General features: G+C 41.5%; 1 protein-coding gene across 4 annotated transcripts in view; it reads right to left on the bottom strand.

The window, feature by feature from the left end:
• The window catches only part of plpp4 (phospholipid phosphatase 4), a 211,934-nt gene that overhangs the window by 4,854 nt on the left and 189,341 nt on the right, over window positions 1-17,739 (bottom strand). For 2 of the 4 annotated variants that reach the window (XM_048609022.1, XM_020520378.2), the window contains one exon: window positions 15,416-15,586. The exons of 1 other annotated variant lie outside the window; for it this stretch is intronic. In XM_048609022.1, coding sequence (XP_048464979.1) covers window positions 15,416-15,586 — 171 coding nt within the window. Of the gene's footprint in view, window positions 1-14,302; window positions 14,373-15,415; window positions 15,587-17,739 lie in introns of all 4 variants that reach the window. One more of the 4 variants, XM_048609023.1, reaches the window with a different exon arrangement.

Below are 17,739 nucleotides of genomic sequence, written 5' to 3'. Positions count from 1 at the left end.
CCAGTGAAAAAAGTCTCAGCCTGTCCAGCCTCTCCTTATAACTCAAATCCTCCATTCTTAGCAACATCCTTGTAAATCTTTTCTGAACCCTCTTCAGTTTAATAATATCCTTCCCATAACAGGGTGATGAGAACTGCACAACACTACCCAAGGCCCCACCATTAATTGTATAAGTCCTGCCCTTGTTTGTTTTACCAAAATGCAATACCTCACATTTATCCAAATTAAACTCCATCTGCCACTCCTCAGCCTATTGACCCAATTGATTAAGATCTCTTTGTAATCTTGGGTAACCTTCTTCGCTGTCCACTATACTACCAATGTTGGTGTCATCCACAAACTTACTAATCATGCTATAATCATGCCTATATTCTCATCCAAATCATTTATATAAACGACAAACAAAAGAGGACCCAGAACCGATCCCTGTGGAACACCACTGGTCATAGGCCTCCGGTCCAAAAAACAACCCTCCACCATCACTCTCTGTCTCCTGCCATTAAGCCAATTTTGTATCCAACTGACAAGCTCACCCTGAATCCCATGTGATCTAACTTTACTAATTAGTCTATCATGCGGAACCTCATGGCTTTACTGAAGTCCTGGTAAACAACATCGACCATTCTGCCCTTATCAATCCTTTTAGTTATTTCTTTAAAAAAGTCAATCTAATTTATGAGACATAATTTCCCTCACACAAAACCATGCTGACTATCCCTAATCAATCTTCTCTTCCCTCTCTCATCGTCACAGATCTTTTGGACTATAATGGTAAAACAGAAGGGAAAATCAAGCGCAAAGTAACTGTTCCAAATCAAATTTATGCATGAAATCGTGCTGTGCTGCACATAACCATCAAATAATTATCCAATGCTTACCTTTAGTGCCTAGCTTCTGTGTGTATTTTTCTGTTGCAGTCCTCCTACACAGAGTTAGTACGGTGCTGAAAGAAGCAAATTGGTCCATCAGGTACTACCAGAGTGGCCACAGTTTGGCTGCTGTAAGTGTGCAGACTTTTACTGGGGTGAAAGTGAAAGGATTGCCTGGGACATATCCCAGCAGGATAGGATTCAAACTTGATGATTTCTGCATGGTGGCAGCAGGCTGGGATAATTGGCATTAGTGAAGTAGCAGCTGCAGGAGAGAACAGTAGGTTTGTACTGTGCAGACCGACTTCAGTTCCGCTGGGTTACAGCCGCTAGAAGTTTGATTGTTGAATTGCTGTGCTGCCCCGTGAGCCCCTTTCGACACTGGCATCAGCAGCCATGCTGACAGCATGGGGGCAAACTGGACTGGCATGGAAGCAAGTTGTTGGCAGAAACAGGCAGCCTGTTTTTGCTGTGCCATTGGCTATGGGCTGCTGCACAATGGTTGGGCCCAGACGTGTGCTAAAGCATTGGTCACCACTTCCACAATGGAAGAATGGGCATGAAGCTGTGTGTGAAACCTGTTCCAAACCAGGGCTGGTGCCTTTGTTATTGACTGCAGGCTTCCTGCATGCCTACGAGTGCCCTGTATTTCAGTGTATACTCCTTCTGTAGGCTACCCCAGCCCCTCAGCAACACAACTCATCGCACTTCACCCTCCAACCACCTGGAACCTGCACTGCCCTTGTCCCCTGCCCTGACTGCTGCCCATTTATGCCCACAGTCTCACCAAATGCAGATCCTACCCCTAACCTGGCATCCAAAGCATGCTGAGCTTCAATATCTGAGCTGGTAACTGGGAGTGAGAGAAAGTGACTGTGTTTCTGACTCATTCTCTGCCATGAGTGTCTGGGCAGATTGTGGTCCTCGAGTAGCTGCAAGGGTAAGGTTTGGGTTGTATTGTGAGCAGTGTAGCAAGAAATACAAGCTTGTACTATCTTCATCTTGAAATGCAGGTGAAATTTTGGGATATTGGGAAGTGGATTATGAGGAGGAGGATTAGGTATGAACATACTGTAAACATCTTTGATGGTTTCAGCTACAGCAATGTTTCAAACATAATGCAACACTAATAAATGTCTTTAATAGGAACTGCCTTTTTTTTTTAGTTAACCTATTTCTCTGTTGTACTGTTCTGAACTCACATCCTTTCCCCAATTCCGAGAAACAGCACAGGGTATAGCAGGAACTGTATTGCCCACAGAACATCACCACAATTCTCTTGCAACCTCTTTTCAATCAGAACAAAACTGAATGACTTTTTTTCAAAACGAGAGTTCATCTTCTGAAAATTACAGCTAACAGGATATGGATCTGTTGTATGTTTTTAAATAGCTACCACGTGTAATAGCAGGAGAAATATCTTTTCTAAGAGTAACGTAAACACACTCTTTCACAGATGAGGCCTGCCAGATCCTGTTTGCTGTTCTCCATAAGTTGATTTGCCACAAACCTGATCAAAACTAAATTTTATAATTTACGCAATGTCTTTTCTGTGTGAAGCCTTGAATATATTCGACCATGCAAGTAGAATTGGAAAAACTGTTGTATAAAGGATTTTATTATGAATCAACATTGCATGAACAGTTTTTCTGAACAAAAGGAATATAATTGCAATATCCACTTTTAAGAAAATTTGCATTTGTCATTTGTGAGCTGCAAACTTTAGTAAAATGGAATGTATTGATCGAGATACTATTCAAAGAAGATTAAAAGACCCTGAATCTTTGTACGAAGATCAATGTGACCCTTTGGTGCAGATCTATTCAATTTTAATTAAAAGTCTGCACTTCCTCCTTTAATCGTAACCGTTCTGGGTGAACTGACTGCTCAAAATTGAACAGAATTCAGGGTGAACGAAAACAGCATAAATGTATTTAAAACATAAAACAACCTCACCCACAATCCGAGCTACAAATCCTTGCTAAAACTTTAAACAGCATAAGTTTACTTTAATAATTAGGAAAATAAACATTTTTGATCATGTGGAAAATATGGAAATATTTGATTTTATATAAATGGGTACGCTCACCCTTTCAGCGTTTTGAAGGAACTTTTCATAACTTACTCTCCTAAGGAAACATTATTTTTGTTCCAATTTTCTCACCTGCAGTCCAACAACTGAAAGGGTTTTAGCTTCACATGATCATTGTGTGTCAGTGAGGGTGGAGATTGAACCTGGTTATTCTGGTCACTGTTGTTTATTACACCATGGCCTTCCATTCAGCTGGATTGCTGGTTGGACAATGTTGCTGGAAGAAATAGGCCAGGTCGCTGGACCTGCTCAGCCTTAGGCAGAAGCTGAGCCTGTGTTCCAGCAATCAGGGAAATCACAGGGAGGAGCAGCAGAGACCATCAGGTATGAGGGACACATGGCCTTCATTGCCCAGGAGCTGCAGCACTGCAGTGAATCGCACCCTCAGGTTCTGCTGGAGATATACACACACAGTTCTTCAATGTCCCATCCATTGGTTCCCCCTGGAGCAATAGCTTTGTGATGGGGGGGGGGGGGGGGGGGGTCAGTGAAATTATTAATCCCAGTCTCTGTATGCCCTTCTCACAGGAGACAAGGAATTGCTAGAAAGCACCCACCTGGTGGTGGAACTACACCCAGGCCCCTCCACACTTTCCACTCAGGATGCTGCAAAGTGGCCATGCCCTCCAATTCCATCCTGACTGTTCTCCTCTGACCCTTGGTAGTTCAAGCATGAAGCCCCTTGCCAACCCAGATCCATGCTCCCTGGGGTCACCTGACCAAACCTTCATTTCCAAACAGGCTCCCTCCAGATGTGGGACCAGGGTCTCCAATAGGATGGAATGAAAGGAAGAGAAAGAAGAACACATTTTAAGGGCACTTTAGTTGCACAGGTACTAAAGGCTTGCAAGTCACTCTCAGTTTCTGCTCTAAATGTTCCTGATGCTAACTTTCACCTCTCTGTGTAGGTGCTAAATATATTTCTGAACCATCTTTATGGCCACACATGATGCTCCATGGACAGAGGTTGGCACTGACCGCATACTGCGCCATGTGCACCCAGGAGGATCCATGGGTATGCATGGCATCAGGTCCTGGTGATACCTACATCCTTCTTCATTCAACATCCCTAATGTTTGGCTCCTTCTCTGTGTGAAAGGGTATAGTTGCTAACGAGGTATCCAGCAGTGGCTGTACCAGGCAGCACACAGAGACTGTCAGTGCTGTAGGATGGCAGGGCATAGGCAGCCTGTATTTCAGTGAGTCCTTCAATGCATGGGCCTATGACCTGTGCTCTTACCCTTCGAAAGCTCCATCATATGTGAGTGCTGCAGCCCCTCTCTCATCAGTTCAGTCACTTACTGTGTCTACTCCGAATGTAGTCGCAGCCATTTTCGCCCCATTGAACACTTTTGATTTTCATCATGATGGAAGGTGACAGTGAGGGCTCATTTGCCAGTGGCTTCCAGCCTCAGCCTGAACATAGCAGTGAGCTCCCAAACATCCACATCTCCAAGTCGGCTATCCCATTAACCCCACATACCTCATACTTCACCAAGACCCGACCAACCTGTCTACACCTGCTCACCTTTCCAGCCCTCACATCTGAGGTGACCATGCCATTCAGTTGCTGAGGTTCTAATCATCGTGCCAATGCCCTGCTGATGCACCAGCCTCTGGCTATAGAGATCGCTGCTCCTCATGGACCTCAGAGGCCTACACATTCACAGGAAACAATCGAGGGAATGTAGCTGCCAGGTCCAATCATTCACTACCCTTCTTTGAAGCCAGCGCACTTCTGAATGTGCACCTCAGAGAGTTGTTCAGGGCTCAGCAAGTTGCTCAAGGGACAGAGGGTTGGTGTTACGATTCTGAAGATCTGTTTGATATCCTTCAGAGACAATAAGAACTGAGGATCCTGACCCAAAATGTCAACTTTCCTACTCCTCTGATGCTGCCTAGCCTGCTGTGTTCATCCAGCTCTACGCTGTGTCATCTCTTATGTTTGATATTCTTTACTATTTTGGAGAAATGTCTGCTACCTTACAGAAACTTTCCAAAAATCTCACTAATTATTTCCAAATGTGCGAATTATATGGAAGAATGATTTTGTGGTTCAATACAGAAATATATAATATTTACTGTTGTAAATACAAAAATTGGAAGTACATGGAGTTTATTTTAAAAATGACTTAAATAATCATTGAGCAGAGATTTGTAGTCACCATTTTCAAACATTCTGCCATTGTCAGTTCATAGCTCTCTGCTATCTTATCCATTTTTAAAATTTGGCAATTGTATCTGTATGTTCCATTAGCTCTGCGCCAGAATATTTTCCCCAGAATGTGTAGATCACTTGCTGTGTTATGATGGGATTGCAGAAACTTCATTTCCCATTAGGTCCTTTAGTTCTCCGCATAATAGTAAGGTTAAATATAAATGTCACCTCGAGCCTTTGCATTAGCAGAGAAACGATTAATTCAACCCACTTTAATCTGGATTAATACCTTAAATGTGAACAGCTGTGGTTGAAAATCTCAGAACAAAGGTATCAATTTTGTAACTACCTCATATCATTCAACTTTTGAGAACTAGCAAATGAGTGTTTGATGAGAATGCAGGTGAGGAGCTGAGCAAATCCTGTGGCCTGTGAGTCGATAAAGTGCAAACTTTCTATCTCTCCTTTAACAGGAACTTTCAGTTGAACTACAGTTGGCACTTTATTCCACTTCAATAATACAAAGATGTAAATCATATGTTGATTAGATATTTGGAATATGATGCCAATAGTATAGGTTCAATTCCCATCACTGCCTGAGGTTACCATGAAGGACTCTCCTTCTCAACCTCTCCCCTCACCTGACATATGGTGGCCCTCAGGCTAAATCAACACCAGTTGCCTCTATCTAATGAAAGAGCAGCTCTATGGTCTGGTAAGACAGTGGTTACTTGGTAAAAGATAATTAAAGTAGTTTCATCAAACTGATAATTTTGATATTGATAAGTTTTTTCTTTGAGTTGTCTAATGCCATTTCCTGCATTCATAGAGTTTCTTTCAGGACTAACTCTGCCGCCCTCTACCCTTTCCTGGTCTAATATGGTCTGCATGTACACCAGTGCAGTGTGACTGGAGCACTTGTGTTGCATTCACAGCAGTGTGAAATGGTAGCTAAGCACAGCCTTTTCCAAATACTCGCTGGTTTAGTCTCTAACAAATCCTTAACAGGTTGTGAACATTGACAGTTGCGATAAATCAGTTGATACTAATGACCACTACAATATCTGCTAACAAGCCTGTGTTTTAAAGGAACATCAGGCTTTGAGGGCACCTAATGAGAGGTAATTGACCTGAAACATTAACTCTGTTCCTCACTCTACAGATGTTGCCAGACCTGCTGAATATTTCCACTATTTTGTGCTTTTCTTCCTAGCATTTGCAACGTTCTGATTCCGACAATGGAATTTATATGTATTTTATGTAGCAGCTGCATTAGGTAGGAATTTGTACAGGAATAATGTGACATTGTACCTAGTATTACAATGCACAAATAATTTTGTGTAAATCCAGTTGTAATTGCTTTATCTTTCATATTAGAAGATGTCATTTTGGTATATTGTTCCCTGTGGTTTCATGATGGACAGGAAAAGTCTAACGGACTTTTTTCGTTTTAATCTGAAAGAATTACGTATTTAAAATAAAGAGCTAAGAATTTAAATGGAATGTACAACCTCCAAGATATTTTTGAAGTGCTCTAAAATATTTCACAGAGCTGTAAAGGAAACTAAAAACCGAGTCAAAGAAACAGAAGGAATGACCACAGTCATATGGTGGGCGGAATGGGTGTCAGGGAATTCTGAGGTGCAAGTTTCAACAACAGCTGGAGGAGACAAATCTCACTGGTCAGATGAAAAGAGAAAGGAATGGACAAGAGATGAGAGACAGAGAAACGGAGTGTTGGAGATTGATGAAGGCTGCAGAGATAAGGAGGTGTAAGTATCATATTTTTGCAAGATCCACTAAGACAATGTGCAGCACATGGAGAGCCAACGCAAACAAACTAGTTTATTCTAGCATAAACACATTTATATAAATTTATATAAATATAAACACATGTACATAAATATACACACGTACATAAATCTCTAAGTTTTACTAGTTTTTGTTTGATTTATCGGAAACGTCTCAAACCACTTCAAATAGCTAACTATCACAATAAACAGTTATTACCCTTCTTATTTCTTTATGAAAATGTTACACAATGTTAAAAATATCGCACAACTGACATATGTCTCTTATGGAGTTATAGAGGCAAAAAAGCATGGAAACAGACTCTTTGGTCCAACTAGTCCATGTCGACCATGTTCCCAAACTAAACTAGTTCCACCTACCTGTGTTTGGTCCATATCCCTCCAAACCTTTTCTATTGAGGTACTCATTAAAATGTCTTTTAAACATTGTGACTGTACCTTCATCCACCACTTCCTCTGGCAGTTCATTCCGCACACTAACCATTCTCTCTGTAAAAAAGTTGCCCCTCGTCCTTTTTAAATCTTTCTCCTCTCACCGTAAAAAAAAAGGTCCCCTAGTTTTGAACTCTCCCGCTTTTGGGAAAAGACATTTGCTATTCACCTTATCTATGTCCCTCATGATTTTATAAACCTCCCTCAACCTCCTATGCGCCAGTGAAAAAAGTCCCAGCCTACCCAACCTATTTTTATAACTCAAACCATCCATTCCTGGAAAATCTCTTCTGAACTCTCTCCAGTTTAATAATATCCTTATCATAACAGGGCAACCAGCACAGGACAAAATAGTCCAGAAGAGGCCTCACCAGCATCCTGTTCAACCTCAATGTGATGTTCCAACTCCTATACTCAAAAGTCTGAGCAAGCATGCTAAATGCCTTCTTAACCACCCTGTCTACCTGTGAAACAAAATTCAAAGAATTGTGTACCTGAACCCCTAGCTGTCTCTGTTCTATAACACTACCCAGGGCCCTACCATTAATTGTATAAGTCTTCCCTTGTTTGTTTTACAAAATGCAATACCTCATATTCATTCAAATTAAATTCCATTTGCCACTTCTCAGCCCATTGGCCCAATTGATCAAGATTTCTTTGTAATCTAGATAACCTCTTCACTGTTCACTATACCACCAACTCTGGCGTCATCCACAAACTTACTAACCATGCCTCCTATATTCTCTTCCAAATAATTTATATAAATGACAAACAAAAGTGGACTCAGCACCGATCCCTGTTGTTTATCATTTATTTACAAATCAAACCTAACCACGGGTTTCCTATTCCAAACAGGATACTCCCTTTCTTTACTGAAAATTTCAGAAGTTGGGTAAGGACTTTCACCCATCTTAACCTGAAACTGATTAGATTATTTCTCTAACAAGATCTGAAATTCCCCTTCATAGACAGGTCTGTTTGACTCTGGCTCGCATTTGAACTGGTTAGACGTGCAGACTGCATTTGAGTAACTGGTGATACTCTGTTTCTATCATGATTCTCTTACTGTCTGGATTTCTTTTTCCACTGATTGTGCTAAATGTGGCTTCAGCAAAGAAAACCTTATCGTAAGTTTTCTTCTAAGAAACAATTAACTGGCATTCTACTGGTAATAGAATAAGTTGTGTTACAATAAATAAAAAAAGTCACAAATTTTTGAGTCAATGACATCTGTCATTTCTTGCTGTTTGTACGTAGCATTTGTTCAGAAGAGCATGTTTAACAATTTGTCCTGTGCAATTTGCTGCTCTGTTTGAAGTAGGACGATGATTCAGTCGTTCACCCTATTCATTCTCATGAAATTTGAAAGCTGTTCTGAACAAAACTGAGCACTGTTGTCAGATACAATTTCTCCTGGAAACCCAGAAGCTGCAATCAAATGACACAAAATCTCTACATTTTTGCTAGTTTTTGTTGGATTTATCAGAAACGTCTTAACCCACTTCAAGTAGCTTGTGTCACAATGAACAGCTGTTGCCCTTAAAATTCTACAAAATCAATGCATAGCCTCTGCCACCCTCTAGCTGGCCATTTTCATGTCTGCAAAGATATCAATGGCTGCCTGGTTTCTACAGCTTGAGATATTCTACACTATTTAATCCTGGACTCCAAAGATAGCTCCTTGCTAGACTCTTTGTCAAACATCCCTAAGTGTTGATCATGAAGTTTAAATAGAAACTAATCTGTACTTTTCTGGAATGACAATGCTGGCGCCCACATAACACAACCTTCATCAAGTCATTCTTAATGATAAAAAAGGCCTGATTTCTAAATCCAGTATCTGTGTTGACTAGCTAATGGCAACCTAGTCATATACCTTTGATAACAAAGGGTCTCAACTAGTTGTTCAACCAATGCCATCTCCTGGGACTGTCAATTCATCAACATTTGAAAGTGAAACTATATCCTCCCTGAGGGTAGCACGGTGGTTCAGTGGTGAGCCTCACAACCCCAGGGACCCAGGCATGGGTGACTGTCTGTGTGAAGTTTGCACATTCTCCCTGTGTCTATGTGGGTTCCTCCAGGTGCTCTGATTTCCTCCCCCAGTTCAAAGATGCCTAGGTTAGATGGATTAGCCATGCTAAATTGCCCATGGTGTCCAGGGATGTGCAGGCTAGGTGGATAAGCCATGAAAAATGCAGGGTTACAGGGTTGGGTGGGAGGAGTTGGGTCTGGGCAGGCAGGATGCTGTTCGGAGAGTCAGTGTAGTCTTGATGGCCCAAATGGCCTGCTTCCACACTGTAAGGATTCTATGTTGGGTCTTTCAATTGCATGCACTTCATGTCACATTTAAAAGCATACAGTATCAAAATGTAGTTCGCATTTGGTCTGTAGCTGAAGAGGGCCCTGAGTGGCTAAAAGTCTATTTCAATTGTGGAATCACAACCAAACAAGTATTTATGAAATGTTCTTAATCCAAAAATTGCTCACTGGCACTGAGACAGCGTGAGGCAAATACAATCTGCATTTCTTTTGCCGTTATCCAACATACGATAGATCATAGCAACTCCTGTGTAAGGGGAGCCATCACATGGTGGCTTAGTCCTTTTGGATACAACATATCGTTTAAGCATTGTATCAACTTCCAAGTTACATTTACACAGCTTGCAGGCTTTGTCACACTCTTTTGTACAAAATTACAGAAAACTCTTTCTCAAGAGTTTGTTCAAAGATGCGTTAAGGGTCAGGAATTTGGTTAGAAGTTACTGTAATAGTTTACTAGACTTATTGGAAATCTGAGCTCCAGTAGTGTGCATTTCTTATTGTTTGAACTTTGCTTTGTGGAGGATGTAAATGACCTTTGTTGACCCTGTGATCCCAACACTGAAACTTTGAAACATTTCACATTTGACTGTTTCGACCCGAACTGCATACTTACCCAAAAGCTGCAGCTGCCTACTTGGAGCTGAAATATATCTGTCATCCAAACAGCACACTGCTGCCTGAATTCATTGCAAAATTTGGTTCTTCACCCTTGAAAGATTCAGGAGGACTGAAGGGATGCCAAACTGCAGTTATTAAAGCTGAAATTGACTGAGGTGAATGCTAATAGTCAAGTATAACTTTGACTCATCATCTAATTCAAGCTGCAGATAGACATTTGTCAGATATAATTTTGAAAATATCTGTCCTCCCGAGAACATAGTGAATAGATCTTTAACATTTTGCAAATGACAGGCATCCACCCTATTCAATATCCCCAAGATCTTATATGTTTCAATAAGAACACCTCTCATTCTTCTAAACTCCAATGGATATAGGCTGGTTCACGTGTGGAATGAACTTCCTGAGGAAGTGGTGGATGTGGGTACAATTACAACATTTGGATAGGTACATGAATAGGAAAGGTTTGGAGGGATATGGGCCAGGAGCATGCAGGTGGGACTAGTTTAGTTTGGCATGGACTGGTGAGACCAAAGGGTCTGTTTCCATGCTGTATGACTCTATCTTTGGACTGTGGGAGGAAAGCAGAGCACCTGGAGGAAACGCACACAGATACTGGGAGAATGTGTAAATTCCATACAGACAGTCACCCAAGGCTGGAATTGAACCTAGATCCCTGGTCCTGTGAGGCAGCAGCACTAACCACTGAGCCATGACACTGTGAATTGATGAGTTCAGTGTTTCTGAGATGCTCACTCCATCATGCATCTCAGATGGAGTAAAATTGTTACCAGGTCTTACAAAACCCATCCTGGGGAATGATTTCCAATTGGAGCAGATATAACTATCATAAACTGGAAGCAGATTAAGACCAGATTCTGACAATAGGACTCTGTCTAACTAAGATGTATTTTGAAAGGGACAAGATTCTCATCTGATCTGATTTAAATGTGGCAGAATTCATTACTTAGCTTCTGAAAACATTATTCAAATTGTGCAAATGACAGGTACAAAAGCTCATTTCAAGCTTCCCAACAGTGATTGATGTCATGCTGAGAGTGTTCAGTACTTGTACTGTTTTTGCATTTCATATTCATCTTGTTCTAACAGCCCTTTCCTTGAAATAATGATCCTGAGAAAGAATCCCCTTAATCCTGAAACTCATCAGTGATCACTCTCGGCAGGCTTCGCTATCTCTGGAGGACACAGGACCAATGCTGGGCTGGTCCACAGTTTGCCAATTTGGCAAAACTTGGGACAAGTCAGTTGAGGCTGCTCAAGTTGAGAGGGCGTCCTGCCATTAGAGTGGGCAGGGAGAGGGGGGTAGTCCTTTTTAAAAGTCACCAGCTCTCACAATGGTGCTCTTGCAGATGTTGCCAGTTTTTATTGAATATATGTTACCAGGGTTAACTTTGAGTGGGTGGGGGTGGTGGTGGAGGGGAGATCTTTCATTTTCTGGTGCCCTGCTTCTTTTGCCTGGATCTGACAGTGGCATTGCCACTCTCTCAATGCTCTAGGCCCTTCTGTTGGCCCTCAAAACTTGGGAGCTGCCCTCTGTCCACCAGGGTGCCTGGACGCTCTCTGCTCACTCATTGTCCATCTGTTTTAAAAACAACACCAGGCACATCATGCTGGCGCTGTTTGTGGCTTGGACCTGGAAATAAACCGAAGATCAAGGTCCTCACAATGGTGATAGGCTCTGATGAATATGTGAATGGGTTGTGGAGGTACATTATTGTTCCTGTGATCTCAGTGATCATATTTGTGTATTGGATTGAACCCTGCACAGCTCAGGGCCTCTTGCTCCTCAGCCATCCATTATGTAGTGTGAAACAAAAGAAATAGAGTTTATCAATCTCTAAGAGGTTTGGCCTGAGCTTGCATTAGCACTGAAGAGCCCACACTAGAAAAAAAATCAAACATCAAACTCAGAGCGAAAATCCAATTCTTTTTGCGGATTTGGAGTACCGCGTTTCATGAATGTGTTATGTGAACATACAAATTTGGAGCAGGAGTAGGCCATTCAGCCCTTCAAAGCTACTCAGATATACAATAAAGTTGTGGCTGATCAGATTGCAGCCTCAAGCCCACACTCCAGCCTGTCCCCAATAACCTTTGACTCCCTTGTCAGTCAAGAAACTGCCTCTGCCTTAAAGTATTCAATGAGCCTGCCTCATCCAGATTCTGGGGAAGTGAGTTTCAAAGAGTCACAACTCTCTGACAGGGAGAAAAATAATTCTCATGTCTATCTTAAATGTAAGATCCCTTTTAGTCTTAGATTTTACTTAAGGGACGGCGATGGTAGTGGTGTCTCTCTCCCATTGTTTGCAAAATTAGCATTTTTTTACGTTCTTGCATTACTCAGCAGACCCACCATTGAGATTAGTCTGTGCAATATGGGAGAATTCTTTACCACAGGGAGTAGCTGAGGAAATAACCACTGAAACTTTTATGGTAGATGCACATTTCAAACAGTGGAAGTTAAGAGGGTTATGGAGAGATGACATGATGGCACGATTAGTCAGGTGTTAATCTGGAAATGATCTATCACATACAAGGTATCTCCTCATGAATGTAAGCCTCCATGCTTCTACACTACATCATTGGCCGGCATTTTGCGATTATAAAGGCGAAGAAACTGTTGGTGTTTTCCAACATGACTGCGTAAAACTCAGAGTGGCACATGTTGTCTTCACATGTACAGTTCATAAAATCATAGGATCCCTACAGTGTGGAAGCAGGCCATCCAGCCCACACTGACCCTCCAAACAGCATCCAACCCAGACCCACCACCCTGCATTTCCCATGGCTAATCCACTCAGCCTGCACATCTCTGAACACAATGGGCAGTTTAGCATGGCCAGTCCCTCAAACCTGCTCATCTTTGCAATGGCCATGCTAAATGGCCACGCAGACATGGGGAGAATGTGCAAACTCCACACACACACACAGTTGCCCAAGAGTGGAATCAAACCCCGGTCCCCGGTGCTAGTGCTAACCACTGAGCCACTATGCCACCCCAGTTAAACACAGAAATTCAGAAATTGCTATCAGTGATTCCCTGTTCCCAGGCACCATGGTAGTCCCAGCAGCAAACAGTTTTTAGAATCACTGAACAAACATGAACATTCCCTTTTACACTGTAATACTCATGTTCAACCCCGTCCCAGTACAAAGCTACATTTTGGGTGAAGTTTAAATTAGCTGATGGGAGTCTTACCTGCTGTCTATAAAGACCTCTTTTCACCTCTTTACAGGACTGCCTGTTGACTAAGATACCAACCAGGCCTCAACTGGATAGTGATGAGCCCAACACAGCCTTCTCACCACAGACATAATCAGGGCAAACGCAAGGCAGTGGGTCCTCTTGCCACCCTCTTGCCTGATTAAATGCCCCTTCAGCAGTGAACCCGCCACAAGGCAGGGCATTAAATATCACCCCTCACCAGTGCAGTGCAACTGTATCTTTGTTTGCTTATTAATCCATAACTACCCCTGAAATTTTCTCTGACCCTAGAAAATTAATTTTACGTTTGTGTCAAGTCAAATCTTTCCTCGATGGTAAAAAGCGTTGCAAAAATGATTTTTTTCAATGTGTTGATGATATTTCAACTACTGCTCTAATCCCACGTATATGTCTCAAGCTTTATGTCACTCTATAAAATTTAGAAGTGGCAAAGGCTAATCAGTGCATTTGAGCTCACATTTGCTTCTGTGATAATACTTCAATGTAATTGACTAAGTCCCCTGCCTAATGACATCACTGTTGCTGGATGCCTGGTGATGCCCTTGATCTGCTGCTGGATTCAAATTAACTCTGGAAAAGGTGAATCCTTAGCACAAAGATTGCTAGATCTTTGTGTGTAGCTTTTTTTGAGGTCGGGATGAGTGCTGTTACTGACAGCCAAATCTGGACCAACTTCTCTCTGTCACTTTGATTGTGGTATTTAAAAGAAAAAGGTTAATAATTCTGGTAAAGTACAAATGTGTTACATACCTTTGAGTATTTGCACAATGTAATTTCTAGCTTTTATGATTTAGGAGAATATTGCCATAGGGTGTCCTTCCTGAGAATCAAGTAACAGACAATGATCATACATTCTACTTGTTTCTCCATATTAGGTTTCCTTAAGAGAAATTTCACATATTTGGTCCCATGTTTCTCTTTGATTCTGAACTCAGTGACCTTAGAAAAATATCTTCCTCCATCACAAAAAAAATTTACAAGTACTGAGATCTCTATTTCCTTGACCTCCTATCTATACTGCTCCTGTAAAACAAAACATAAACTTATCTTTTCATTTGGTGCATAAGAGCCTTCTGGACTCAACAATGAGCTCGGCAGTTTCAAATTGAAACTGGCACTCCCATTTTTCCCGTGTGACTGGTGAACTCTTTCTAATGTCATCCATCTCTGGTACTCAACAACTGTGGCACATGTGAGTATTTTGTGCATAGCAAACAACCACGAGTGGAATGAATGACTAGTTCTTCCATATTGTAGCTGGTAAGTGAATGAGAGCATAGGTTAAGGCAGTCAAACAATGCATCTTTGTCCGTTGTGGGTTCAGTCTTCCGATATCTTCAGGATCTAAGTGACCACTCATGTCAAAAACTTGGAAACCCTTTGTCATCTCACTGTGTTTTGTTGTGAATTGCAAACACCTTGGTGTGTACAGTGTAGACCAGAATGAATTGATTCCCTCTTTCAGCAATGAAATTGCTGAGATGTGCCTCACTACCCAACAGTGGCTGATCAATGAGCTTTCCTCGAGAAAGGTCAGGACTGGTGCGTTTTAAAGTGAGTGCAATTTTTCATGTGAATAATGATGAACAAACGATATTGACTGAATATTTTTACACCAGCTGGCTTGCCAACTCAAGTTTCCTCTCCCTTTCCTTGTTTTGTGAAATAAGCAAAGCATGAATGTGGATAAAACCAATGCAAACATTGAATCATTCGATCATTAAGTCTCAACACACAAGGCTTGCAAGTCACATATAAGAGTAACATAATAAAACGTTCACTCTGAAATTACCCTCTTCATAGAGGCAATTACAACCAAAGCAATATTTTTACAGGGGAACTTTGACAACCAGCTCAGCTCACCTTGCCAGTGATGTTTGTAATCACAAGTCCTCGACAAGGCAATCATCACAGCACAGTACAAAGGGAGGATAGCTGCACACAGTCTCCAACTTTTTCCTTGACCAATATCCGTGAAGCAGTGCAATTTTCCAGCTAAGTAGAAGGTGGTAAACCCCAGACCTGAAAAAGCAACTAGAACATGGAAGGAATTTTTTTTTTAATTGCAGGTCTTATATAAGTCACCACTACTTTTGGATCTTACAAGCAAGACACAAAGCAATTATAATGAAGATCACTTTTACTTTTAAGTTCACTTATGTTCCTACTAGATGTCTCTTTTCAGACAAGCCTGGGGCAGGAGGACAGGTCTTAACAATGGTACTATGTCTGGAGAAAATGTGACTGGAGGGGGTGATTGGTTGTCAATATTTCATTTCGCAAATGAAAACTTTATATCTGGTCCATGAGGTGGCAAATGTCAAGAACTGACTAGACACTACCAAATGCTATGTGCACGAAAACAATCATATTTGAGTTGGGAGAGGTGGTGACAAGTTGTTGTCAACGTCCATGTGAAAACTAACATTGTGCTTTTCGATGATTGTGCAAGGACAGCACATCAATGGGAAGTCAAACGGGGCTGAGGGTAGATCCTGGGGGATTGCAGAAGTAACAGTGTGGAAACAGGAGGAAGAACCATTGCATGTTTAGGTACAACTCAAGTTGACTTTGCCCCTTGGAATTTATTTCCTCACCTTGTGAAAACACTTCGCTTGTCTCTATTACATCTTTCAAGTGTCCTTATAGATCAGGACTTCAGCATTATGAGTATAAGTGAGCTGGCTCTGTTATGATGATTCGATGTGGTAAGTTTATAATACTTTCAAACTGACAAAAATACCATTGCACTTCTGTTATAAATTGTTTTGAATAATACATAAAGGAAGTGTTGATTTGAATAATGTGTGCTAGCTGTATTCTATTCTTTGGGAGTACATAGCCCCTGCAATGTACTAAACTAAAATGTTTTATCTTTATCTTAAATAACCGCTTTCAATGTTCTACAGTGATAGATAATTAGCATCACTGCTGCTCTACAAGTCTGAGAGACCAAAAGATTTTAATTGTGCTTGTGCCATTGTATAATAGTGCTCTGTGTTCTCCTAAAAATAATGAAATTAGATGTGTTCATATTGGAACTGTATTTCCCAGTACTTGTTCACCAACCTTGTAAGGCTCTAAAGATTAAGACATCAATCAAAAACATTCTCAACTTTTTGACAGAGAACAGGCACTGCATTGAAAAAGTGAAGAAACAGAGACACAAGCACAAAAAAATACATCAGTGTTACATCAGTATTCCAGTCTCCAGGATTTTTATTGTCATTTTTTAACAAAAATATATTTGCAGAACTTTAAAGTACTGTATGATGGTTCTACTGAGGCTGCATTCTTCAAATTTTGCCTTTGTCACCAACCTTTTCCCAGCCAAGTGTGAGAACAGGTCATTTGTCACTATCAACATCCTGGGGGTTATCATTGACCAGAAACTCAACTGGACTCACCACATAAACGCAGTGACTACAAGAGCAGGCCAGAAGCTAGGAATACTGTGGCGAGTAACTCACCTCCTGACTCCTCAAAGCTTGCCCACCATCTACACGGCACAAATCAGGAGTGTGATGGAATACTCCCCACTTGCCTGGATGAGTACAGTCCCAACAATACTCAAAAAGTTTGACACCATCCAAGACAAAACAGCCCACATGATTGTATATCCACAAACATTCACTCCCTCCACCACCGACGCTCAGTAGCAGCAGTGTGTACTATCTACAAGATGCGCTGCAGAAATTCACCAAAGATCCTCAGACAGCACCTTCTAAACCCATGACCACTTCCATCTAGAAGGACAAGGGCAGCACACATATGGGAAAACCACCACCTTCAAGTTCCCCTCCAAGCCACTCACCATCCTGACTTGGAAATATATCCCCGTTCCTTCACTGTCGCTGGGTCAAAATCCTGGAATTCCCTCCCTAATAGCATTGTGGGTCAACCCATAGCAGGTGGACTACAACGGTTCAAGAAGGCAGATCACCACCACCTTCTCAAGGGCAACTAGGGATGGGCAAGAAATGCTGGCCAGCTAGCGACGCCCATGTCCCACAAATGAATAGAAAATAAAATTGACATATCAAATTTTCTATATAGTACACTGGAGTAGTTTATGGTAATTTGAAACACTCTCCACGTAATTTTGGGGTTTAACCTCCAGCTTAACCTATTGAAATCATAAACAAGTTGCTTTGTACTCATCAGCAAATAGTCAAACTGACTTTAAA

Source organism: Rhincodon typus, chromosome 20 (assembly GCF_021869965.1).
Source record: "Rhincodon typus isolate 14 chromosome 20, sRhiTyp1.1, whole genome shotgun sequence".
In the NCBI taxonomy this organism is placed as follows: domain Eukaryota; kingdom Metazoa; phylum Chordata; class Chondrichthyes; order Orectolobiformes; family Rhincodontidae; genus Rhincodon; species Rhincodon typus.
Note: the sequence above shows the minus strand (reverse complement) of the source record. Positions and strands in the feature narration are given on the sequence as shown.